Raw genomic sequence first — 26,888 nt, 5'->3', positions numbered from 1 at the left:
CTACCACAATGCTTGCACATTGCTGTAACAGTCATGGCCACCGTACGTATTTGCTCCACGCAAGAACTGTTGAGCCACCGAAACAGCTGCTGCTAAGTAATACACGCACGCAACAAAAGAACAATGGGGTTATGCAATCCGTTTCTAGATAGCAGCTAGGGAAACACATTTCCAATGGCCGCGCCAAAGCTCAAGCGGTTAGTCGCTGGCTTCCCTCCTCGGCGGCCCGGGTTCAAACCCGGGTCTGGTCAAGTGGGATTTGTGGTTGACAAAGTGGCGCTGGGGCAGCTTTTCTCCGAGTACTTGGGTTTCACCTGCCAATCTTCATTCCACCAAATTCTCCATCATCATAATCACCCGGAGCTGGTACAATAGGCGAATCAGTGGCCGCCGTGCCGAGTGGACCCAACTGGACTCCATCCCCCACTAAGCGAATTAAATTAAACACATTTCCAAGTACTTGACCTTGCAATTCAACGCGATGACATCATTAACAATACAGATTGTGTTTTCTGTGGGGTCTGTGCAGAGTACTTATAAGAGAAGTGAATTCTGAAGCAAGTGAGTGAGTACACTGGCGTGGAGGTGAATTCTGAAGCAAGTTAGTGAGTGAGTACACTGGCGTGGAGGAGGGGTCGAATACCTCCACCGTGACCCTGCGAGTCGTAGGAGGCGACGAAAAGGGAAGTCTCAACTCTGAGACAGTAAAATATGGTCGCGAATCCCAAGGGACTTAGACCCGAGAACGACTGCGCTGGCAATGGCCAGCAGCATATACAAAAGACAGACCCATCCTCTCCTCAGAAAGGGTGCCCCATAAAAACAAGATTGTAACTGTCAAACAGCAATAAATATGTGGTCATGAGCCCCAGATGGTGCTCAACACCAAGACTTACTGACCGTCAGTCGCAGTGTGACTTTGACTTGAAGCACGTTAGTTCAGAGCAGTTCGAGTCAGGTGCCGGTAGGACATAGCGACGGGAAGTTCGCAGTCAATAAGAATCAGAAGTCGTCCAGTGAGGACTTCACGTGTGATTTGAATACTTTATGTGTGCTGTAGTGCAGTGATATCTGGAGTGTGACAGTTATAGTACCTGTGTTAAAATCCGTTGCCAGGAAACGGATAGGGAAAACCTTCCAAAGGAATAGCCATTGTTTAGAACCGCTACCTAGCAACGACTAGCTAAAGCAGACATAAAAGACTTTATTTTTGTGTTTTAATTACAATATTCTTGACTGGTGAATATCCAATAAATCGATTCGCCAGTCCAACCCGCGTCTGAAGTCACCCATACGTGACAATATTGTTGTTTCCTCGTTCTTTCTCTTCCTTTCATTCTACCTCTAATGTGTTGTTTCCGTCTTTATCAATCTATTTTTCCCTGTCTTCTGTTCCCTTTTAAAGGAAATGCTTTATGCTCCGGAGACAAATGCCATACTTGTATTCAGGCTCGAACAGCCACACCCTCTGATGCACGTTTAAATACATTCACTGGCTTCACGAACTCAAAATATTTATTTGGAAATGCGCCAAGAAAATGTACACGAAATTATAAAACGACGCGAAACAAGTACAGAGTAACCATAACCTCACTCAACGTCTTACTGCTTGGTTTTATTCAATGGAAGCATCGAACGAAACAAGTTTCCTTTACACGTGCTCATTTTGCGATGCGCCAGATGTCAAAGCAAGCTCTACTCCACTTGTACAGCACATGCCATCCGTACAGGGGCACATTCGTCCGTTTGAAACAAGTTAAAGCATAATGCACACTATATGCACCACCTTCTTTAAATAAAAGAACTGTGAACTTATAAGTTACATACGATCATTATGAAGAACAGTGATTATGTCCCCAAACAATATTAACTATCCTTTATTTGCAATGGAAACGCGTTTTCTGCGACGTAAGAACTGAATTTCGTGGCAGTAGGACGAGTAGGAACTACTTGGGAACCTTCACCCCCAAAATGTAGTCTCTCACTACAACCCCCTTCACCCCCCGGGCTGCATTAGAAGGATGTAATACAGTGTGGAATGCTGACTGACACCCTGTATTTTTCACGTGCAGCCCTCCCAACGCTAATACCATTGTAGATTAAATAAAACAAAATACAGTAATTCAGTCTTTCTAACGCTAACGCCAAAATTGCGATCACCTGCGGAGACCCCGCTGAAGTTCTTTCCTCGGTTCATAACGAAGTCCACTTCCCGACACTTTACCTCTTCATTTCCGAACGCATTACCTTCTCCGCTACATGCCGTTACCATAAAGACAATAAGGAACCTTCAAAGTCGGGAAATTTCCTCCCCCCCTTCTTATTTTGTGTTTTGAAGTGTTAATAACCAGTAGCTGATATGACGTGATTTCATCTCTTCTGTGTGAGATGTTTGTGACACGACATACGGCAGAGTACTTCAAACTGCGCCCAACACTTCTACGTGTTTGTGATTACATTTCAAACGCAGGCTGAACTGACTGTCTGTTCGTACTATATGAATTACATTACTGCGCCCAGTGGTTCCCGTTACTTTATTCCGTCACACAAGCTGGAGCGGAAACAGAAGGCTCGAGCCCTCCTGTTTACGCTGGCATGCATTACCATGGAAAATGTTAACCTACGGAGGGAGGCAACATTTCAACAGACATGCCTCACGACGCCTTCACAAGCCCAGGCTACACTGCGTCGAAAGGCAGGATGCTGAGGGAACGATGAATTCATTTGTGAGGGTGGGGTGAGACTGAGTCCACATGGTACTCCGGTCAGTGTACCAGCCACAGATGAGTACAGAGCACTGTTGGGAGCAACGTAATTACTTTGTTCACCACAAATCCCATATTATCTGATCTGGGATCTCACCCGGGCCTCCACAACAGAAGGCCAGCGATTGACCACCTGAGCTGTTGCCATGCCAGAAAAACCAATTAGATAGGATGTGGTCGTGGCCTATTCGGTGTCACTCTTCCGACATCTGTCCGAAGAGAGTGAGGGGAACACATGAAAACATCAAATAGTGTTATCTTCTGAGAAGTGACGCCGTATTATTCAGTATAGGTTCACTGACGTTTTGGAGCAATGAACAGCCTACATGTTTAGGGTCAAAGTGTAAGCCAAGCAAACAAGCAGCAAAAAGCTAACAGAAAACAAAGCGAACCGCGAAGGATGGAACGTGGCTCAGAAACACTCCTGGGAAGGAACTCAGAACCAATAGGAAGAAAGATAAAAGTAACTGATGTTGGCTTCGAACTTGACTTACTCCTCGATCCTGAAGATGGAAGCAGAATGTGCCACGAAAACATAGGCGAACTTCCATTGTACTAAACGGCGTCAGTACGCTTCACTATTTCAAGAGCGGACAGACAGGCCAGCAGCACATCTATATATATATATATATATAGCGTCAAATGGTAGGAGAAATAGTGAATAATGAATTAGGAGGGACGTCGAAAGAAGCGGTCAAGGCGTGACTTTAGTTACTACTCCGGCATTTATGCGGAGAGCGAGTAAGAACACGAAAAACCGCCATCTACCGACCTTGGGGCAGAGATTTGAAAGCAAGACCTCTCGATTAAAAAGCAGAAGTTCAACCAATCGGCCCGGTGCGTTCGACAACACCGCGGCCTGACGCGATCTTGGAGACATCCACCTCCCATCCTCAAGTACATTGATACACGATGTCACTTACTTCGCTTTTCCACGTAGCAATGGAGCACGTCACGATCAGAATTTTTCGAACTCTTTTTATTTCAGAAAACAAGGGGCAATACGTCGGACGAAGTCGGATGACGTCTCTAGTGTGCAGACATTTCAATCTGCCACAGTTTCGTCGCGTCGCATTGATGTCTATGATGACGTGCAAGTTAAAGCTTATCGCCCGCCATTCGGCCGCACCGTGATTTCTCAGGACACAAAACAAAGAACAAACCCAGCGCGCTGCTGTAGTAGTAACGCTCTATACTTGTATTCGGAAGATCCTCAGTTCGAATCTTGGCCGTGACACGAGTTTTGCGCAGTTCAGAGGTAGAGCAGCAGCGGGTATGTGGAATTCTTAATGACTGAACATGCAATGTATAGTCAGGATGAGATTCAGATTTTGAAAATTCTCTTCACACCATTTTAGTACTTATTGCGACTATATTTCTAATTTTTAGTAAGACACAAAAGGTAAAGCTATCCCTCTAACAGGCCGTGGAGGCCCATAGGTGTGTGAGACGTCGAGGCTCCCACATTTTCTAGACAAACGGCACATTAATACCACTTCTGTTTACTCACAGGTTGTTGTGTTGACGGCGAAGTTAGTACCCCTGAAGCACACGGCCTCTTGACCTCAATCGAGAAATGGTGGGGATTACTGATATCTCATGACCTCGACTTTCAATACGGTCATTTACTTAAAGATACAAAATACCAGAAACAGGTTCGATGAATATTCTGCCGCAAGACTTGCAAGAGAGAGTGCGTGAGGGCGTAAAGTGTTGTTATGGGAGCCAAAGAACTACTACTGTTCACTCTGCTTGTCAGTTGCTGTTATCTTCGCACCCTGGATAGCGCCCCTTCAAGCCAGGGCACTGCAGCTGTCCCGGAAAACGTGATATTCGAGCGCGGCACCTGCCGAGATTGCCATAAGGTTCTTCTGACAGAGAGTGTCATCAGGTGCGCGCCTCGGAACAATGGCAGCCACGTGTCCACGATCCTGTCATATGACGGCGTCTGTTGTCACAGGGACGAGGAGATCACGTGTGTTAAAATAAAAGACTGCAGCAGGGAGGGTGATGGGGCAGACGTCTCAATTAAATCGGGAGACATTCAACAGCCGTCTATCAAACTGAATATTACTTCACGCCAGGGGAAAGGCTACCATTTGTCAGTGGAAATACGCGGTATCGATCCATCGAAGCCGGACTGCACCTAGTTCACGGTTAGTTTGTGTTCTGTGCCACAGAATTCCAGTGTGGGCCTCATACACGGCATAGAAAATTTGATGTGTTAATTCTAAAATAAACCTTACATCTTATCACAATTCTTTTTGACTTTCGTGGTAGCTTGCGTATTTTAATATTTCTTAATTAATAATACGTTAGAAAGATCTAACATCTGTTCATATCTGTTAATAACACAAACAAGTCTAATGTAATATATATTATATATATATTGGGGGGTGTCCCAGGAGGAAAGGTCAGTATTCTGGGAGGTCACAGTATCGGCCATGTTAAGCAAAAAAAAGTGTAAATGTACATGTGTCCTATTCTGAACGGTTTCCGAGATAGAGCTGTTTCACTGTACAGTTCCAAAAATGTTGATAAGAAAGAGACATTACGTACTGTTTCTAATACCGGTATTTATTGTTCAAGTAACAACGTTGGTACAGTTTATTTAGTATACTAGTACATTTTCGAAAATTCCGCCGTCAACATCAGTGCACTTTGCAATTCGTGTGAGGACATGGCGTGTTGCTCGTCTCTACAGTGTACAGTGTACTGTGCAGTGAAATGGCTCTATCTCGGAAACCGTTCGGAATAGGACACATGTACATATAGACTTTCTTGCTTAGCACGAACTTTCCTCCTGGGACAACCTGTATATGCATCATAACTTGCTGTGTATCCTTTACTTGTCGTCATCAAAATGTCTCAAGAGTCTCGTTTCATAAACTCAAGTTAATTTCTTTATTTACTGACAACCTTACCGTCATCTATGAGCCGACTGTCTAGAAAATGTGGGAACCTCAACATCTCACAGCCCTATTGGCTTCCACGGCCTGTTACAGGGATAGCTTTACTTTACTTACTTTTACTCTAGAAATGTACTCTTCTTTGTATCAAATTCTCTACGCACCAAGAAGGCCAGAAGCTATAAGGGAACATTTCAACAGTGTGACGAAAAGCTTGGAGAATAATTTACTCTATTTACTTTTGCATTCTTTTGCGTACGTATATGGTATTTAGGGTATTTCGGTGGCCACTTCAAGCACACCATGCGAAACAGGGCACCAATATATCCACACGAGAAAACCTCCATACGTAAACCGCAATGCAGTCTGGTCTGTGTCCACTAATTATACAAGCCATAACAACATATTTACTTACAGCATATAAAACTTCTTGGACTGACCAATTACGGCACGTCCTCACATAATAAAAATATATACACCTATTTCACATATTTCACTCGTTTTATTTGACCAGCATATCGCAATATATTTGTTGTTTATGCATTCGTTGCCGCGGTAACGTGTTTACCGAGCCGTTGCCTAGCAATGATAGGATATACATAGAGACACATGGATTAATGAGGGATTTATGAAGTACGCCACTGAAATGGGCTCAGGTACCATGACAGACATACCAAGTTTCATGAAGATAGGTTGAGGCTTTCAAAAGTTGATGGAGGGGGGGGGGAGTCAGACGCAGGGACACACAGACAGCACGGTGACCTTATGAACCTATTTTTATTTTGTCAAACTAAGAAAATAGGCTAAAAATGGACCCACTTTGGATAGACACTTCAATAACGAGCGTGTATATATTCATGAGTACCATCTGATGGTGATCTCCCACATCGCAACACGCAGCGGATACACGTACTAAAACAGAATATTATCACTTTTAGTATAAGGTTCATTTATCAGTTGTTGTGTTGTCGGCCACCGCAGTACATTGAATGATTTACTGCTTCTACAGGACATGAAATCTCGACCACGCTTTGATTTTATTCCCTGTGAACACGAAGTGTCACTCCGTAATAACAAACCGAACCATTGTAAATGGATGACCTAAAATAATTTCACTCTAGAGTTATGTAACGGCACAGCGGCCTCCGTAGTCTAGGGGTAACGTTCCCACCTCATGACTCAAGGTACGCGGGTTCAAACCCGGTGGAGGTCATAGATTTACGGCACGTAAAAGATCCTCATGTCTCTAGGAGACCTCTGAGCAAGATTAGGCAAGTTTCCCGCCCAAGTAGTTTCCAATGCTTCCGGTAGATGGGGAAAGCATCGGGTACCGTTGCCGACCTCGCTGGCAGAATGGGGCTGATAGCGGGCACCAGTACCGGTAGGGTATGGCGACCGTAGTAATTAAAGGGGGACGTACAATAGACTATCAGTCGCGGTGCATGGGGAAACCCACCCCCTCTAAAGATAATAATAATATGCAACGGCATTTTCAGCTGCAAAGGTCATACAAAACCTCAGTTGCAAGATCTGAAGCGAACGGACGGTTCTCAAGGCTCAGGACATACATGGGAGCAGTATGAAACTGGACCTTAATGCATATTTCATTAAAATGTTTGACTCAGGATGAGGGCTCTTGTGAACAAGGCAATCAAGCTTCAGGGATCATAACAGGCGGATAATTTCTTGACTAACTAAGCGACTACTAGCTTCTCCAGAACTCTGCTCCATGGAGTTACACCAAATTGTGCGACATATTTATGTTTAATTTAACTCAGAATGGTCGGCTGATCAGTGAATAATGAATTGGAGAGGATGTGGAAGGAAGCCACTGTAGTCCATTTCGATGTACAAGCCCGGCACATGCCTGGGGAGAATAAGGGGAAGTACTGAAACATGTCAGGATAGCCTGTGTTCCGGGCGAGATTCGAACCTAACAAAACGTCTGAATGGAAGTCAGTAGTAGCGCCAGCGCCTTCAGCAACATCCTCAGTGAATGGTATGACGATCGTGAACGATGAATTCGAAAAATATATGAGGGAGTGGCGGTACATTGCTCTTAAGACCCTACACCAAATTTGGGTCGATGGACTGAATAAGACCATGAAACACCTGAGCCAGGAAGCCGGTCTCTGGGACTAGTTTCGAACTCTCGGTACAACGATGCAGTCTGTCCCTTTACTGCGATAACAGTGAATATTTCAAGTTACTGTCGTCGCCTTTCTGCTTTTTTACGTGGATACGGTGTGGGAAACAACTAAATATAACACTTTACGACATTGGGTAGACATTTTATGTTCTGGAAGAAGTAAAGGAATGGGGAGTAAAGGAATGGAGGAGTTTCTGTGGTTTCGCTGCGCATGAGCGGGCAGCGACTGCTCTAACATAACGACAATCTCACTCGATTTAATTTGCTGGCCGACAGATTCCAGTGTAAACCAACGCGAACGCAATTAGCTGCAGGACGTGCCGCGGTTAAGGGAACTCAAAAGAAAAGTGGATAAAACACATACGGAAAACATGACGATAAAGTGTAACATTCCGGAAACAAAAGCTATTAAATTACCGCAACAGATTTATATTATTTTACGGACATAATTTCGGCGTCGTTGGTTTCACTGTTCATCGAGTCTTCCTATCATAGTACGTTCATACGCTGTACGTATGCTTTCATTTATTTACTAATTTATTCGTCGCTTATTTAACGACGCTTTTAGTAGCCAGATTATATAACGTTGAACGGATGGACGATGGACAAATGATGATTCAGAAAATATTTGGAAGGAACCGGTTGTGTCCTAATCGAGTCAATACCCTGGCAATCGCCTGGAGGTACTGAGGAAAACCAGGAGAGGCTCGGTCAGGGTAGTCGATGTACCGTCCGAGATTCGAAGCAATCACCATCTGAATATGAACGTTACCGCTACATGAACCTCTTCGGTGAGTCTACTGTTCTTAACTCCATTTCTGTTATGAGGTCTGACATGAAATTCGCTACTTTCTGTGACGCATTCAACGACGCAGCCAGCGGCTGAGACTACAGAGCGTCGAATTGTCGGACGACAGTGAATAACAAACCGAAAAAAAAAACTGGACTAATTTAAGGCACTATCGTGGGACTGTCCTGAGGAAATGACAAAAATAACAAAAAACATTTAGGAGTAACCCACTGATTGGCCGCGCCATAGCTCAAGCGGTTAGTCGCTGGCTTCCCACAGCGGAGGCCCTGGTTCGATCCCGGGTCTGGTCAAGTGGGATTTGTGGTGGAAATAGTGGCGCTGGGGCGAGTATCCTCCGAGTACTTCAGTTTCCCCTGCTAATCTTCATTCCACCAAATTCTCCATCATCATAATCACCCGGGGCAGGTACAATAGGCCAATCAGAGGCCGCCGTGCCGAGTAGACCCAGTTGGACTCCACGCCCCACTAAGCGAATTAAAAAAAAACACTACTGATTCCATTTTCAGAGTAAAAGAGCTGTATCATTCCTTATACTCCGACGGAGAAAGCACGTTCCTAGGAAAAGGTCCGTATCTCTCTACCAGACTACACAACGTCAGATCCCGGAAGACAGTAACCTTTATATTTAAGCGGCCTCCGTAGTCTAGAGGTAACGTTCCCACCTCATGACTCGTGGTACGCGGGTTCAAACCCGGCGGAGGTCGTGGAATTTTTAAGGGCGGAAAAATTCAGGGAACAAGTCCTCCGGGAGGGACTTTAAGCCGTGGGTCCCGTGTCGTAGCTTTACGGCACGTAAAAGAACCTCATATCTCCAAAGGAGGTCACTGAGCCAAATTCAAGGACATTCCCCTCCCAACAGTAGTCTCTAACGCCTCTGATAGATGGGGAAAGCATTATAGATACCGCTAAGCCAGTAGAGGCCGAACTCGCTGGCTCGGTCGGGACTGATGGTACGCACCAATATCGGTAGGGTATAGAGACTGGTAGAATATCATAGAGGGAAGCACAATGGACCAATACTGGTCTAAGTGCATGGGAAAACCCACCCTCTCCAATAACTAACTAACTAACTAACTAACTAACTAACCTTTATATTTACCGCTGTGAGAATCTCGTGATAATAATCGCTAATTTCCATAAACGGCACGGTATTACTGGACCAGGAAAACGACCATTAGCGTCTCAAGGACTGTGCTTCGTGGACTGAGTTGCTGTCAGCGGAAACTAGGAACATGTGACCGGACTGTACATTCCATGCGATGATCTATGGCATTCCGACAATGACATTCCACAGTCTTCGGCTGAAACGCAAATATCTGTTATTGTGGCGAACTGATATAAAGCAGCGCTGCAGACGGAAAATGGGCGAAGTATGAAAAGCGCTAAATGTAGGCTAACAGCATGCAAATGGCTGTGTCATGGGAAAATGAAATCTGGCGTCCGAGACTCGAAATGCGAATCTGTACAAAATTCATTCATTTATATAAGCTTCATTTAACGATTCTGTAGGCACTATGTTACAAGCCTGAAGGTCCCGGATTCGATTCCCGATGATTCAGTTGACATAATCCTTCCAGCCGTACTATGGCCCTGGGGTCGACTCAGCCTCTAACAGAAATTAGTACCAGGAATCTTCCTGGGGGTAAAGGGTGGCCGGCGTGTAAGGCTGACGACCTCACCGCCGTCTGTGAGCCGATTGTCTACAAAATGTGGGAACCTCGACGTCTCAGAACCCAATGGCCCTCCACGGCCTGTTACAGCGATAGCTTTCCCTTACCTTTAACGATAGTTAGTTATTGGAGAGGATGGGTTTCCGCATGCACTGAGACCAGTATTGGTCCATTGTGCTTCCCTCTATGATATTCTACCAGTCTCTATACCCTACCGATATTGGTGCGTACCATCAGTCCCGACCGAGCCAGCGAGTTCGGCCTCTACTGGCTTAGCGGTATCTATAATGCTTTCCCCATCTATCAGAGGCGTTAGAGACTACTGTTGGGAGGGGAATGTCCTTGAATTTGGCTCAGTGACCTCCTTTGGAGATATGAGGTTCTTTTACGTGCCGTAAAGCTACGACACGGGACCCACGGCTTAAAGTCCCTCCCGGAGGACTTGTTCCCTGAATTTTTCCGCCCTTATAAATTCCACGACCTCCGCCGGGTTTGAACCCGCGTACCACGAGTCATGAGGTGGGAACGTTACCTCTAGACTACGGAGGCCGCTTACCTTTAACGATACTGTTAGTTCGGTTAATGCACTGTCGAGCACTTGGATGATAATTGAATAATGACTTTCAGATGATGTGCAGGGAAGCGGTTGTAGCCAACTTTGAATCACTACATCGGGAAAACCACCAGATACCCCAGTCAGGATAGTCCGTAAAGGTTGATATTTGAACTTGAAAGCTCAAGATTTCAAAGCATGGATATTCATAATATAACCATAATTACGTGTATACTGCAGGGACATAACGCTATAATAAATACGCAGTTTTCTTGAAAATGACAAGTGACGACTGGCAGAATTAGCTTCACCTGCAACCAGTGCGCACGTCGCCCTGTTGGCGCATTGCGTTACAATGATTACGGCTCTACTGTGCAGACAAAGAGACATCCCATGGAAGAAAAGGAAGTTATTTAACTCGCTCAGTAGTGATTACAGATGCATGGACAAGTGTTCTCTGACCGCGTTCGTTTGCTCAGTTTCCATCCCCCCAATTTCATTACCCTCTTCTTCCCCTTACATTTTCCAAGCGCGGTAATGAGTTCTTCTCTACTTGTTCACTCGTGACCTAAAAAAATTGTGAAGTCTGTGAGGGTTAGCATTCTAACCCTGTCATGGGACGAGGCGAGGATGAACATGGCGGCCCGCTGAGTGGCGGGGAAGTAGAGTTGCAGGAAATCGATTGGTACATCCAAACAATGTGAAGCAGACAGACGCGCTCTCTCGCTGAGATAACAACCCCATCTCATGCTCCTAGGCTCAAGCGTTGTGCTGCATTTACTCCAATCGCCTAATTCCCACGCTCTTACACGAGGGCGACTGACTTCATCTTCACAACGCACACCACGCCGTTAGTTGCTCCAGATTTTTATCCAGAGAAAAGTAAATATTGCGGGACCTTTCGTCGTTCGCAAAGCGGTCGGGGCGTGAAGCTGGCCACTCATCTCAATCTAGTGCCAAGCTCAAGAGCTGTGGAGCAATAACTCCACTCCCCCATACGTCTTCATGATAAACCTCTGAAGTCAAAGTCACAGTTATTTCACGACTGGCGATTTACTGCCAATCAGTCCGTCCTGGCGACAAGCAGTTTGAGACTCACGATCAGTAATTTTATTTTTCAACGGAACACATGGGAGGTTGAGAAGAGATGGCGCTATAGTTGAGTCGATAATTGCGAGAGTTCAGTTGCGGGATATTCGAAAGACAGGAAGGACCTGAGGGCAGGAAGCTGAAGAATCTCCACTGTTAGAAGCCATTGCGAGGGAACGGCTGGTTAACACAGCAGGTTAGAAAAGGCTTAGCGGGTGCTGTGGTAATCTGTGAATTGTTGAGATTAACGATAGCGCTGTAATTGTCTCTAGTTCCGAGTCGTGTGTATACGTGGTCAATAAATCAAATGTTCACTCCATACCCCGTCTATAGTCACACACTCCTACATTTTCATTTCCATGCCTATGTCTTCAAATAGGTGTCTCCCTTCAACATTTCCAGCTATAATTATGTATAAATTTCTTGTCCCTTCTCATGCGTTCTACACGTACCGCCTATCTCATTCACTTTGATTTCATCACTCCAATAATATGACATGTGACGATAAGTACAAATTATACAATTCCTTCTATCCCGCTGTCATTTTCTTCCTCTCAGACCCACCCGTTCCCCTGACACGTTCACAAACAGCGAAGGCAATGGTGTCCCTGTGCGCAATACAAGCGGTGAAGGCGTATGGGGAAGTGACCCTATAGCTACATGCATTCTTAACCTCGGCACGGGATGGAACTGAGTGGTCTCTTTACTCCCGTGGAAAGTCCTCCGTACCAAGTGGATCCCAGAGCGGGTCTCGGCGTAACTAAGACGAAATCTCTGCAAAAGCTAAGAATCAAACCTCAATTCCTCGGACAGCCAGCCCATAGCCAAGTAAATACACTGAATGAGCTATTTGGGCTCCGCACTCCGGACATGTTACATCCTTAACATGAGAGTTTAAGTTTCACACCCATACAAAAATACAGACTGAATATTTTAATCTTTATATTATTAGATAGCAGACATGAATACAGGATAGCACTGAAAGCATTTTATTCCTCCACAGAAAAAAATAGTTCCTCAAACTTTTAGTAATGAGAGTTTTCAATTTCCGTTTTCTCTCTCTGACATTCAGTTGATAAAAATTCCTGCTGCGTAGAAATGACAGAGGAGACTCCGTGAATATACAAACAGACACATCAACATAAGGCAAATGCTTGATTTAACTTTTAAGAATCCTGCATTTTGCCCACAGAGTGTACTTATCGCTTTCAGATGTCTCTCACAATACAGCATCAACCGGCCAGTCTTTAATACAGAAAGTTTCGTTACTGTGCGAGTTGTTATCTCTGAATGTTATTTACATTACATAAAAATATATATTCCTACTGATTCGTAAACTAACGTCATAAACACGTATGGCAGTATTTTAGATGCTGCCAAGATTTAGGGGTGTGACTATAGAAGGGGTATGGATTGGTGCATGGATTTATTGAACACTTATACACACGATTCGGAACTACGGGTAATTACAGCTCTTTTGGTGATCTGCACAATTCACAGATCACCACAGCACCCTCTAATCCTTTTTCCAGCATGCTGTCTTCATCAGCCGTTCCCTGGCAACGACTTCTAACAGTAGAGTTTCTACAGCATCACGTGCACAGATTCTACCTTCACAGCTCCCAGTGCAGAACTCAACTAACTGGGAAGCCCAAATTCTCTTAATCCTAATCCTTTTGCACGGAGCGAGCAGAAAACACCGCTTCCAACAGTAGAGGTGTGTTTACCGCGCAGCTGCATGCCACCAGCAGGCAACCTTACGGAAGGGAAGTCCTGTGTGTTCAAGACCTACGTCATGGCGGTTTGGGGTTCCACTTTAAATTTAAAGCAGGAGTTAGTAGCCTTCGAATGGTGACGTTATAATCTACGTCACCGTGCCATCATGCTGGACCCTCAAAGATGTTTTCGGTTTTTTTGGATGTGACGCCGTGTGGTATTATGGATATGTATTAACGTTTCGGAGACACCTGCTGCCTCCATGTTCAGAGCAGTTCTCCCGTTTCCTCCGAAACATTGGTACACACCCACGTATGTCATATCGCACTATACGGCGGGTTGTTTGTTGATGTGTTTGGACACTGAGTTTTAACCGGACACAAATGGGCCACGACTTTAATGTTCAGTAACTGGGTAACAGAGGCCGTGCCATAGCTCAGGCGGTTAGTCGCCGGCTTCCCACCGCGGCGGCTCGAGTTCAAGCCCAGGTCTGGCCATGTAGGATTTGTGGTGGACAAAGTGGCATTTGGGCAGGTTTTCTCCGAGTACTTCGGTCTTCCCTGCCAATCCTCATTCCACCGATGTTCCATACTCATCTATCATCTGCGGCTGGTACAATGGCCGCCGTACCAAGTGGACTCAGTCTCACCCCACCTCAAGAAATAAGAAAAAACTAAGCAATACAGCCGTGACAGCTCCGTCGATATAGCGACTATGCGATAGGCTGGATGACCGGGGAATCGGGATTCGATTTCTGACAGGTGCAAGATATTAAATATATCTTCTCCATCCTGGAGGGAAATGCGGCAGCACCAAGGGTGTTGACCTTGCACCAACGCCCTAAACTCATATTTATTGTGTCCCGGTTTGAATCTCGGTCGGGACACCGGATGTCCAAATCTTTCAATACCTCCGGTACAGGTCACGACGGCTTGCTTTCACATCATCATAAAGTCATTCGAAGCCATTAAGTCTAGCTACTGACAGCGTCGTGAAACAGACAACACAATAAAGGGCATCAAATGCCTAGGTTGAGAATGTGTGGAGCTTTACCTGCACTCCTCTATATGTCTTCATGGTGTGTCGCAGAAGGACAACTTTTATCAACTGGACTGCAAAACGCTGGCCAGCAATGAAACCTAGCAATGTTTCCACTTATTCTTACCGGGCGTTCCCACGAATTAGAGTAAACCCTCGATAATCCGGATTAATTGGGGGAGGGAGAAACCGAACATTTCCGGAATAATGCAGCAAAAAGTAGCCCCAAAAGACAAAAAAAGAACAAACTTAGAACACAAATAAATGGAAAATGTAATGATATGAGTAGTGTTGATGAAAATAAATAAAAATATCGCTGTATGGTCTTTATTTAAAAACTAAAAACACAGTAAATTTATTCATCGATTGAAGACTCAAAAGTTGTAGTTGTTTTTGAAAGTGTTAATGCATGTTCGAAGCAACTGTAAAGTTTTGTCTCAACAGACAAGTGACTCATCTGCCTTCCTAAATGCCATGTGCCCAGCTGTGAACAGCCTTTTTCATATTTCGATCCGGATTATCCGACACCCGGATTAGCGAGGGTTTACTGCTGTGCAGTTCAGCTCTCAAGACGTGTATCCACACGGGAGCCCGATCCCTTCACCTCGGTACGCGTCCCCAAATGCAGCAAGAGAAAGGGAACTTCTCCAGCTCCTAGCAACGTGCAGTTTACGAGACCTCGGTGTTTTCTGTCACAGGAAACGAGAGAGCGGAGCGCCACCCAGGAAACAAATCACGTTCTGGCGAAAGTTTGGAAGAGATGTGACCAAATTCTAACATAACTTCTCGACGACTTAAGCAATAAAAACTGCTTTTGTGCCGAGGTTGTTTATACGGAAACAGGGTGCTTCAGAGTCACAGAAACATCTTACTTAAGGCCGCGCAATTGTTCAAGCGGTTAGTCTCTGGCTTCCCACCGCGGCGGCCCGGGTTCGATCCCGTGTCTGGTCAAGTGGGATTTGTGGTGGAAAAAGTGGCGCTGGGGCAGGTTTTCTCCGAGTACTTCGGTTTCCCTTGCCAATCTTCATTCCACCAATTGCTCCACAATCACCCTCACCTATCATCTGGGGCTGGTACAATAGGCCAGAAGTGGCCGCAGTACAATGGACTTAGTCCAACCCCACTAGCAATAAAAAAAATAGTAATGTCCATCGAACTCCACTATCACAATGCTTCCTCAGAAGTTGCTTATCTACTCAAGAAATTTACAGTCCCTTTTCTAACCCCAAGGTTCATTACAGTGTTCAGAAGAGCCTGCCACTGGGCCTTATCCAAGCCAGACGAACCAGAGCACATCAACCCTGCTTGTCTTATAGAATCCGTTTTAATACCATACTTCTATTTTCTCGTATATCTTTCAAGAGGCCTTTTGCATTCGGATTTTCCAGTGAAAATTTTATACTCATTTAAAGTTACGTCTGGGCTATTTTATACTCATTTAAAGTTACGTCTGGGCTGTGACGCCGTTTAGATTTTTTTGGAGAATCTGGTGTTTCCTTCTTCATTGTCTTAAGTACCGTAATCTTAATTTATTTGGGAGGATATTTAACGATGATTTTTAGTATCGATACCACACAGCGTCGTGTCGTAGGTTGACAGATGGATTGGCAAGGATCTGAAAGGAAGCAGCTGCGGCCTAATCGAGGTACTATGTCAGTATTTCCCTGGAGGGACTGATGAAAATCAATGAAGCCCTCAGTCAGAATAGCCGGTGTCCCGGATGAGATTCGAACCCAGCATCTCCGGAATACAAGTCTACACTGACCTCCGTATAAGAGTGGGGAGACGCCGCCGTCGATTTTCAGATGCACAGAACCTGCCACAACAACAGAATTCGAGGTAACAGAGGACACTCTAGGTAATATCTTGAGTTGCTCGGTGCTGAGGCATCCCATCTTGACGTCACTATGCCCAGTGGCAGAGACTGGTACATATTCATGGCTGGAGGGGGGGGGGCGCTAGCAACTCTGCATACGACTTTCAGGCTCGCTGTCGTCTCATTTCACGACATTCCAGCAGATGTTGTATCGAATTATTATGTGCGCTGAACTGGGGACTGAGTCACAGATTATTTAACGACGTTCAATCAATCATAGAGTATAAAATGTGTCGTGAGGGTTGTTGTGTGGAGTGAATTTCAAAATGACTCATAGTGGTAATATTTCTGAAGGATCATAACATTAACGGAACACATTCGGGTGGAATAATTCAGTTGTTACTGCTGCTGTGAATGGACAGTAATTAAATTCTACTTCACCATTAATAATAATAACGAAAGCAAATGTGGTGTGCAGTGTATCTGTTCACCACGGTTAGTAGCGAAACAATATGGAGGGGATTGGCAGAGGGCACACTCCCTTCAGTACCCTGAAGTCAGGTAATGCAAGTGCATATGACGCAGAACGTCTGTGCGGTGCGGAAGATCGCTTGGTGCAGGATGTGGTGCGTGGCGCTACGTGAAAACACTTCAGAGGCAATTACACGCATGGACTGTAGGCAATGTAAATACAGGAGTCAGAGGTTATTCAGCGCTTCTCACTTAGTGACTGCCAACGCAAGACATTCATAACTGGGAAGCATAAAAACATTTTCTGGAATATCTCAAGTGAATGTTACATCCTGAAGAAAAGGCTTGTAGCCCATTCTCTGCCATTAACATCAGAACATCTTGCTAAATTGGAAGGAAACAGAGAAACATAGAGGAAGAAAAAGAAAACTATATAGAGTGAGGAAGAAAGGACTAAGGGGGGAGGATAAATCAATGTATAAAGAAAGGAATGGAAAAGCAAAAGAAAAACAGAGGCCACAAAGAAAAATGCTTCTAATTTCACGTTCTGGAGGTCCGAGTGGGAAACTTAACATACATGTCCTTGGTTCCCTGCCTTACAGAGAAACCCAGATTCCCATTCTGTACATCCAAATGAGAAAATTTTTGTATAGACTCCTGGTTTCCTGTCGTAGGAACCCGAGAAAATCTTCGAGCTCACTGTTTGTAGTCCTAGAGACCCCAATAATTTCTTGGACAAGTTCAGTTTCCAGTTCTAGAGGCCCCAGTAATTTCCTGCAGAAGCTCAGTATTTCTTGGCCCGCAGATCCTGGCGGCGCTTGCCGTGTCGCTGGGTCCCTTCGCCGCCGGGCTCGGTAAGGGCTACAGCTCACCGGCAGTGGACTCACTAAAGGAACAGCAGCAGCGGTTTCCGGCCGCCATGTCCAACTCCTCGAGCGGGATCTTCACAGTCAGCGAGCAGCAGGCTTCTTGGGTCGCCAGCCTGTCCCTCCTTGGCGCCTTCTTCGGCGGCATGCTGGGAGGCCTGGCCATGCGCTTCGGTCGCAAGAGGGTGCTGCTCATAACTTCACTTCCCTTCTCTGCCTCCTGGCTCCTGACAGTGTTCGCCAGCAGTGTTGAGATGATGTTCGCTACGGCATTCGTGGGCGGCTTTTGCTGCGCTATCGTCCTCGTTGTCACACAGGTAACTCATCACAAAGCATGGCATTTTAATAATATCCTCTACGGCCCGGGTTCGATCCCGGGTCTGGTCAAGTGGGATTTGTGGTGGACAAAGTGGCGCTGGGGCAGGTTTTCTCCGAGTACTTCGGTTTCCCCTGCCAATCTTCATTCCACCAACTGCTCCACAATCAACCTCACCTATCATCTGCGGCTGGTACAATAGGCCAGAAGTGGCCGCAGTACAAGGGACTTAGTCCCATCCCACTAGCAATAATTAAAAAAAAAGAGATACTCGTATCTTTTCTTGATTTCTTAACCAAAATTTTGTATTCGTGCTACACAGCGCTCTGATTTCATTCTTGCGGATACACGTCACCTAAACAATATTAGAAATGAACATGTTTTTCTAGACTAGTACTGGGGAGATATTCGGTTTGAATCCCGGCACGATACCTGACATCCTGACTGTGGTTTTCGTAGTCTTCCTAAGTTCCCGTAGGCAAGTGCCAAGATAGTAGCTCTATCTGATCAAAACTGGTTCCTTCCAAATCCTTTCCATTTCATCACTCATCCTACCATCCGACGCTATGTAGTCTCGATAGTGACGTAACCCATAAAAAAGACACTGTCCAATAAAAATTGCATGCGTAAGGTTCACTGTGTTTCTAAATGCGATACCTCATTTGCTGGTCTTCCTGTAGATGAGCACTGGGGGTGGGGTGGGGGTGGGGAATTAAAGGAAAAAAAAAAGCAGGAATGATGACATCCGTTCGTACGTCACTAATGTGGATCGGTGTGTCACAGGGGTTCTGAAATGTCAAGCAGAAATGAGAAGAGGGTTGCTGATTGCAAAGCGGCGAGTTTCTGCGTGTACCCCCAGCCCCTCCAAGGGTTAGCATTGACAAATCAGTAATTAAGTGGTGGGGAAGCCGGCTAAAATTAAAAGGGGAGGGCATGATTTCTTTTGTATGTTCATCCTTCGCCCTCTCTCTTCATTTCTTTATCCCTTTCATACTTTTATCTCCTTCCCTCCGTTTTCATCTAAAACACATCCACCTTGTAACTAACCAATCATGGTTCCTACGTTAGTTCATCAGCTTCATGGGTCAGTCGATCCTAACAAGGAGCGGGAGAGAATATTTCGATACAAGAGGGAACAAGTAACACGAAGCCGGAAAAAACTGCATGACGAGCTTCATAATTTGTGCTCCCGCTAAGTGTTATTAGGACAAGTCAAGGAGTATTAGATGGGCAGAACATGTAGCACATATGACAGAGGAAGAAAATAAGAGGTAATGTGGAAGTTGGAAAGCCTAGAAGTAGATGAGAGGATAATATTCAAATGAATTTTACAGAAATAGGATGGGAGGGTGCGAGCTCAGGATAGGGACCAGTTTAGAACTCTTGTGAACAATGATGAACCTTCGGGTTCCATAAAATTCAGGAAATTTGACAGCTGGTATAGTAGTTATAGTTCTTGTAGGACTGTACTCCATATGACAAAGTGTATCTGTCAACAGGTGTACATCAGCGAAATCTCGGTGCCAGACATCCGGGGGTGCCTGAGCGCGGTACTCAAGATAGTTGGGCAGATTGGCATGCTGATCAGCTTCGCTGTGGGGGCATACCTCGACTGGCGACAGTTGGCCATGGTGGTGGCAATCGCTCCCATAATGCTGTTCGCCACAGTACTGTACATCCCGGAGACACCGAGCTACCTGGTGCTCGTGGGTCGAGACGAGGAGGCAGCACGGTCTCTACAGTGGCTCCGGGGTCCCGAGATCGACGTCGGACAAGAGATCGCCACAATTCGCACCAACATCATCACGAGCAGACAGTACCACGATGGGTGTCGTAGTACCTTCAAAGCCATCACGTCACGCCTGCTGAGGCCTGTACTCACCACCTGCGGATTAATGTTCTTCCAGCGGTTCTCTGGAGCCACGGCCTTTAATTTTTACGCGGTGTCAATCTTTCGACAGACCGGCTGCATGAATCCGCACGGCGGAGCTGTAGCTGTAGGCTTTGTGCAGTTGTTGGCCTCCTGCGTCTCCGGACTTCTCATAGATATCGTCGGCCGCTTACCGCTCTTGATCGCGAGCAGCATGTTCATGTCTATGGCTCTGGCAGGGTTCGGATCGTTCGCGTATTACGAAGACGTGCACAAGGAAAACCGGAACGGTTGCCTGATCGCGGCGCAGCACGACTGGATCCCACTACTCTGCGTCCTCATCTTCACCGTGGCGTTTTCCTTAGGCATCAGCCCCATCTCGTGGCTGCTTATCGGCGAGTTGTTTCCGCTAGAATACCGCGGCCTGGGCAGCGCCTTGGCCACCTCCTTCAGTTACGTGTGCGCGTTCGTTGGCGTCAAGACCTTTGTAGACTTTCAGCAACTGCTTGGATTGCACGGGGCGTACTGGTTGTACGCGGCCATTTCTGTCGGGGGGCTGTGCTTCGTGGTATGTTTCGTCCCTGAGACGAAGGGACGTGACCTGGACGAGATGCATCCGAAATATACGCATGCGTAGTGCCGAAGCCACAGAACTATCATGATGGAACGTGCAACTTTCATCCCGGTGTAAACTCAATCAACTTGGTGCCTTGGATACAATATTGTGACAATCCAAGTGAATGGAGGGTATGTTGTGGGGTTACAACGAAACTTGTGAGAGCCTACTGTAACGGCTAGGTAAGGGCCTAAGTCTGGTATACAATGGGCAGAAACTGGTGATAGCCTACGTCCCACGCAACTTTCAGTTAAGTTTTTACACCTCCACTCATTTACACGCCTTCATGTTGTGCTCAATTAAGCGAACGAACAACTGAACCAGTTAACATACATCGTACATCTAGAGCCATAAATAAAAGGGTTAAAAAACAATTCGAACGAAATGAGCGATTTTAATTTAGGACATTTCTAAGTGAAATGGACCCAAAATGTAAGAGTCTCATATGGTTAACTGTATATTAACATTTCCTCATACATTTTGCATATAATTCCGCAGAGGGAAATGCCACCAAACTGCTTCTAAAATATGAGGTTGCGTCACCGGCAGAAGTCACTAGGTTTATATTTCCAACAGTCGATGGGAGGCAGAACCTCCAGGCCAGAGCTTTCGCTGTGCACACAGCATTCTTCTTCAGTAAGGTTGCCTGCTCAAGTTCAGTGGCAGCTCCAGTGCCACGATCCTGCCTCCCATCATATCATGAAAATAGAACCTGGTGATTTTCTAATTGTGACACAACGATGTGCAACATTGTTTGATGATGATGTTTTACACAAAAAGTTTACTGATAAAACAACTCTTTGAATATGATCGTGAGGGTGACAACGTGGATATTGTCTCTCAGTTATGAAGGTGCTTCTACTGCCTATTGTATGCCGGTCTTTATTCGTGAAAACTTTCCATCCACATGAACTCCAATGCAGTTAGTTATCTGGTTAGTACTACAGCTATCAGTTGTATATTTTACTTCTCTTGAACAGGAGCCCCCTTACTCTGAAATATTTAATTTCATTATCATGTTCCCACATGCAGAGGCAGACGGTGAATGCCTCGGACAAAATGAAATGCCCTCTTAAGCAACCAATCATTACGATTGTATAACAGTTCATATTTATGTTAAGATTCTTCTAAATTTTAATTGGAATGAGAACGCCATTGATGTCGAAGTATAATAGTTTGTAGTCTTGATGTCATCTGGTATCGAAACTCGATACTTTTGTTTACCTCAATATATCGATATTTTTAAACTTTTATCGGGCATGCCTGTTAAGATACATACATCTTTCATTTGTGGTTCCCTGTGGCTGACCTACAGGACACTGCAACCACCCCCTTGCGTATTTTTGGCGTCACGTTCATTAAGTTCTAGATTACAGACGTTTCGTCAGTAATGCTAATAAACAGAAAAAAATGTCTTAAAATTCTTCACATCAAAAGTCGTGTAATAAATTTCATACTAATTATATTCTGATCCAATGTGAAATTAATGTGTTCCTTCTTTCCGTGGCCTTCCGGGAATGTCACTCAACTTATGCGATTTTCTGAAACACCCTGTATAGGAAAAACTTTAAGTCCAATTCATTTAAGGTGGGCATGCCTGAGCATTTGTTCACGCCTGACTAACTAATAAGAACTGAATAAAACAATGTCAATATCGAATTTTGTACCGCCTGACATCCCTAATTTGTAGCGCTAACATAAGTCTGCATAGTTAAGTAAGAGTAAGGACCTGCTGGCCGCAGCCTGTCTGCGAGTGTACAGTCTGTACTCTGGTCCGCTGCCTGAACAATGAACCGCGGCGTTAAATGGAGACAAAAGTTCATCGTAGAATCGATTGCAATTTTTATTTAACGGACTGAAAAGAACCATCAGACTTTCCAATGTATAGACTTTTCAGTCGTGTAAATGGGAAACTTCGTGAACAATTATATGACACACAATGATACAGGATGATTTAACACAAGCTGAAAAGCTCTAAATTCACTGCCGAATTTCTCACGCGCTACACGTTCTCCTACTGGATGTTACAAAAAGATAGTTCCTATTTTGAACACACACAAAAATTATCGGGCTTGTAACACACGCAGACTATTCAGAGAGCCTTCAATATCTACTGCAACAAATCCAAACAGAATGTTCACTATCTTACTCTGTGGTTCTTTTTACACAAGAATTGACATATGTTCGGTACATTCTGAAGCAAAATAAGGGATGGAGTATGGTGAACGTGGAGGCTCACCTTATTCCGGACCAATTTACTGCTCTCTACGTTCCCGCGTGGCGTTTACAGTGATGCACGACGAAAATATCACTTAAACTACATTCAACAAACATCGCCTCACTGACAGGTAGGCCTACATATGTCAAAGCATGTCAACAAAAGAGCCCCCAAAATCAGTTAGGCGATGATTTTTACATTAAAAGTTGCATTTCTTTTTACCGCCCTGTATTTCAAAATATGTATAGGAGTTCCGAACAGGCTGCATTTAGAAACCATGAGAGGTGACATTCGAGTATCAGATTAAATTAAAAACCACACATCCAAACTCTTTAACGCATCTCAACGACAAAGCCGAGATAATTTTCAAACGCTCTGTATTTTAATACATGCGTAGTAGATTAGATTTATAGATGGTGAAACTGAAGTTCACAGTGAACAAATGCAATTATATTAACAAGAATTATGTCATTTTAAGCAAAAACATAAAACAAATATTGCTCGCCCTGTATTCTAAAACACTTTTCGAGCGAATTATATATATATATATATCAGCATAGTGAAAACTGAGTTCTATAGGAAGCAACAAAACTCTACAATACAAATCCAAACTATATATGTAGAAAATTCGAAATTTTAAACACAAGAGGATCCACTGTAAGCAATTTCGCAGTGGATAGAGGTCAGGATTTCGGGAGGGTTCTGGAGCCAAGAACACCCCAAAATTGCGATGGCCGTCACGAACTACGGAGCGACAACAGGAACGCTGCAGATGGCGATCAAAATGACCGAGAACAGAGCAGTGCCTTCCCGGAAGTAAGGGGCAGACTTCATAATACAGTTCCTTGGCTTATTCGCCTGGGGCCTCTGATGGTGTTTGTACTGTGCCAGAGAGAGTCTGGCATGTGCGTTCCACTTCAAGTGACAAACGTTCTTCACGTAACGGAGGTTTCGTTACATTCGGTTAATGAAGGACCTAAAAAGGCTTCTTAATTCAGTCCTGGGTTCTCGTAAGGGCGCCGTCTCCTCCGTCGCGGAGGAGTGATTAGTACTCCGGCACCATATTCAGAGAACCCCAGGTTCAAATACCTACTGGGGACCACCTACTCTGATTGACATTTTCGTTGCTTTCCTCAGCCCCTACAGCCAAATGCAGGGACATTACTTCAAATTATGCCACGACCGTTTCCCTCCACGTCCTTCACAATTATCAGTCATCCTGATATTCGACGCTGTACAGCCTGGGCTAGCGATAGCGTTGCTAAATAAACCAAAAGCAGAAAAATAAGCAGCCATGTCAGTTGCTCTGGTTAGACGTATAGTAAGAAAGTCACGTGTTTAGTTCTGATGATCGCAAAACACCGGGAAGAACAGCGCGTGACATCAGAGGAGAACCGGTAACACGATGGAAATTCGAGGGGAGGGGGCGATTGGGTCAGAATACAAAGACAGAAATTCGCCTCCATTTGCTACACAAGCTAAGAGTGCGCAAAGCTCTACCTCCACTCCCCTCTACGCCTTCCGTTTTGATAATCTGCGAGTCCGACTGTGGTTTTCCTGTATACGGAGGAACACAGCCCATCAATTGGACGGGCCCCTTAGTCGGTCTGAATGTGGGGATTTAGAGAGAACCCTATACATTTTTTAGGCTTATGAGAACGTACATGCAGTGTAATGTTGCACTGAATATAACTTTTGTCTCCATGCAGATCTGTTCCCGATACTCATGTGTTTGTGTAACGACAATACCACGGGCTCACAGCTCGATCTATTTCCGCTGACAATAATAATAATAGTTATATTCTGGAACAAGCGGTGGCAGCACCAGTCACATACAACAATGAGCTGACAGTTAACGCTAGAAGCATAAGTTTCATCTCGTAGCATCAATGATAATACATAGAAATCATCGTGATCATCACGGTGATACAAATAAGCCCAGTTCTTGCACAAATTCTAATAGATTTATTGTACAAAGTAGTTAATATATTACATGAGAAGAAATGGTAATTTTAAATCCGTTAGGAATATTATTCAATATATGAAGTAGGACAACAATAGTAACTGCGTATTTTAATTATCTGCATAAAATGGAAAACTTCCATCTTCATCCATTATAAATATATTTTATGCCAGTTTAGAAGACAATAAATAATAATAATATTATATGACAACTTTAACAGTACATAGAAATGTTTAGCTTGGTTTTTGGATCTTTTGTTCTTACTGTCAAGAACACTGGAGTAGAGGATTCAAAGACATCAGGAAATGAGACAGGGAAAAGAAATCAACATTTCAGAGTTTAATGAAAGAGTAAAAGGAATCACTGAACGCGCCTGGAAGGTACAAAAGGATGCTATTTTGAATGTCAGTAAACTCTTAAACAACTTCTCATTTTCGATTTAGTCAGCAGAGTTATGGGCCATCGTAGTAGTTACGAGAGGACCCAGAAGAAGGAAGGAATAAACAGCAGAGTGAGGTACCTATGCTCAGTCGGTACTGCAGTCTCGACCCTCAAAGGAAAGAAAGTTGCATAGCATGCACATTCAGTGAAACTATATGTTCAAAGTGTCCCTGAAGGGCCATGATGTATAACAGTATATCAATGTTATCTGTGTAAATCCTAGCCAGAGATGGCAACCGTCATATTTTCTTGTTGAATTTTCAAAGGACATTTTACTAAAGCTTGTCTAAAACACTTTCCACGGCACGCCGTACATTGAGTAACAACCTTACGGAAGAAAGGTCCCTCTGTGTTCAGTGAGATCCCCCGTGTGGCGACTCATGCTTCCAGCGTACGTTGAAAATAGAAGCTAGCAATTTTCTAATGATGACGTAACAGTCTAAACGACTTAGTCACTGACGGTGGTGACTCCGCCTCAAAGATGCTTTAGACACATGTTAGAAGCCTATCGTGCATTAATATAATTCTCATGCGCTACTAATTCAACAGTAATAAAGGATTTCCCTGACTTCATAGGCTTCCAAATCTGCTGCATCGAATTTCACATCAGCTACACCTCTACTGACCACCTCTGTGGTCTAGTGGTCAGCGTTCCTGGCTACAGATCCAGAGGTCCGGGTTCGATTCCCGGCGCTGCCACACATTTTTTCGGAGAGGTAGTGAGTCTGGAACGGGGTCCACTCAGCCTCGTGATGATAATTGAGGAGCTATTTCAAGGATATAGCGGTTCCGGTCTAGAAAACCTAAATTAACGGCCGTGGGGATTCGTTGCGCTGACCACGCGACATCATCTATCCGCAAAGTTGGAACTAAACTTCGCCGACAAGCGGCGGTCGCTCGGTCGGTATAGTTCGCTTGCGGACTAAAATCACAGAGTTGGTTCTATTACATCTCTACTACACGTACTATTACAGGCGACGTTCTGAAACTGCCCGCAGACAATATGCATACTTTCAAAGTGTGATGAAACTCATAATCGAACACATGTGTCTTACTGCCGATTGTCCGCTAACACTCCATATAATTTTTCCGTAATACGTGGACAATATAGGGTAATACGAGGATGATGAGGTATAAACTGGGTCAAGCGTTTGTGATGACGGGTGTTTCCTTTACACAGAGAGAAACTGTAAAGGGGTCTGTTTACTTACGTACCATATATTCATACTTCGAAGATATTTGTTAAAACAATATCATTAATTAAAGTTGACCACTAATAGTGATCAAAATATTTGTTGAATGTTTCGTTAGTGGGTTTTAAGTTACATCAGCACTGACAGCTATCTATGCGTCTGTTGGAGATTTGAGTGTCGCTCAAGGTTGGACGTTGCTGACATAACTACGCGAAAAAAACAGCACCATTAACATTTAACCATTAATCATTTGATAGTATGACCTATTTAAACTGTACACTGTCTATTCAAAACATCTCTAGGTTACGTCATAGCTTCACTAGGCAAGCACAGGGAAGGAGGGTCCTGTGCGCTCAGCGAGATCTCTAGTATAGTGTTCCCATCGTATGTGACTACGTCACTATCCGATGATGACGCG

At 44.6% G+C, this 26,888-nt stretch overlaps 2 protein-coding genes across 4 annotated transcripts in view; one reads left to right on the top strand and one right to left on the bottom strand.

The window, feature by feature from the left end:
- LOC117282668 (facilitated trehalose transporter Tret1-like) overlaps window positions 1-25,963 on the top strand; it is a 109,095-nt gene extending 83,132 nt beyond the window's left edge. The window contains exons 3-4 of the mRNA XM_033753248.1: window positions 17,793-18,170; window positions 19,669-25,963. Coding sequence (XP_033609139.1) covers window positions 17,793-18,170; window positions 19,669-20,676 — 1,386 coding nt within the window. The 3' untranslated portion in view covers window positions 20,677-25,963. The remainder of the gene's footprint in view (window positions 1-17,792; window positions 18,171-19,668) is intronic.
- Window positions 1-26,888, bottom strand: part of LOC111868961 (mediator of RNA polymerase II transcription subunit 20) — a 344,422-nt gene that overhangs the window by 116,351 nt on the left and 201,183 nt on the right. The gene's annotated exons all lie outside the window — the stretch shown is intronic.

The sequence above is a fragment of the Cryptotermes secundus genome, unplaced genomic scaffold (assembly GCF_002891405.2).
Source record: "Cryptotermes secundus unplaced genomic scaffold, Csec_1.0 scaffold1090, whole genome shotgun sequence".
In the NCBI taxonomy this organism is placed as follows: domain Eukaryota; kingdom Metazoa; phylum Arthropoda; class Insecta; order Blattodea; family Kalotermitidae; genus Cryptotermes; species Cryptotermes secundus.
Note: the sequence above shows the minus strand (reverse complement) of the source record. Positions and strands in the feature narration are given on the sequence as shown.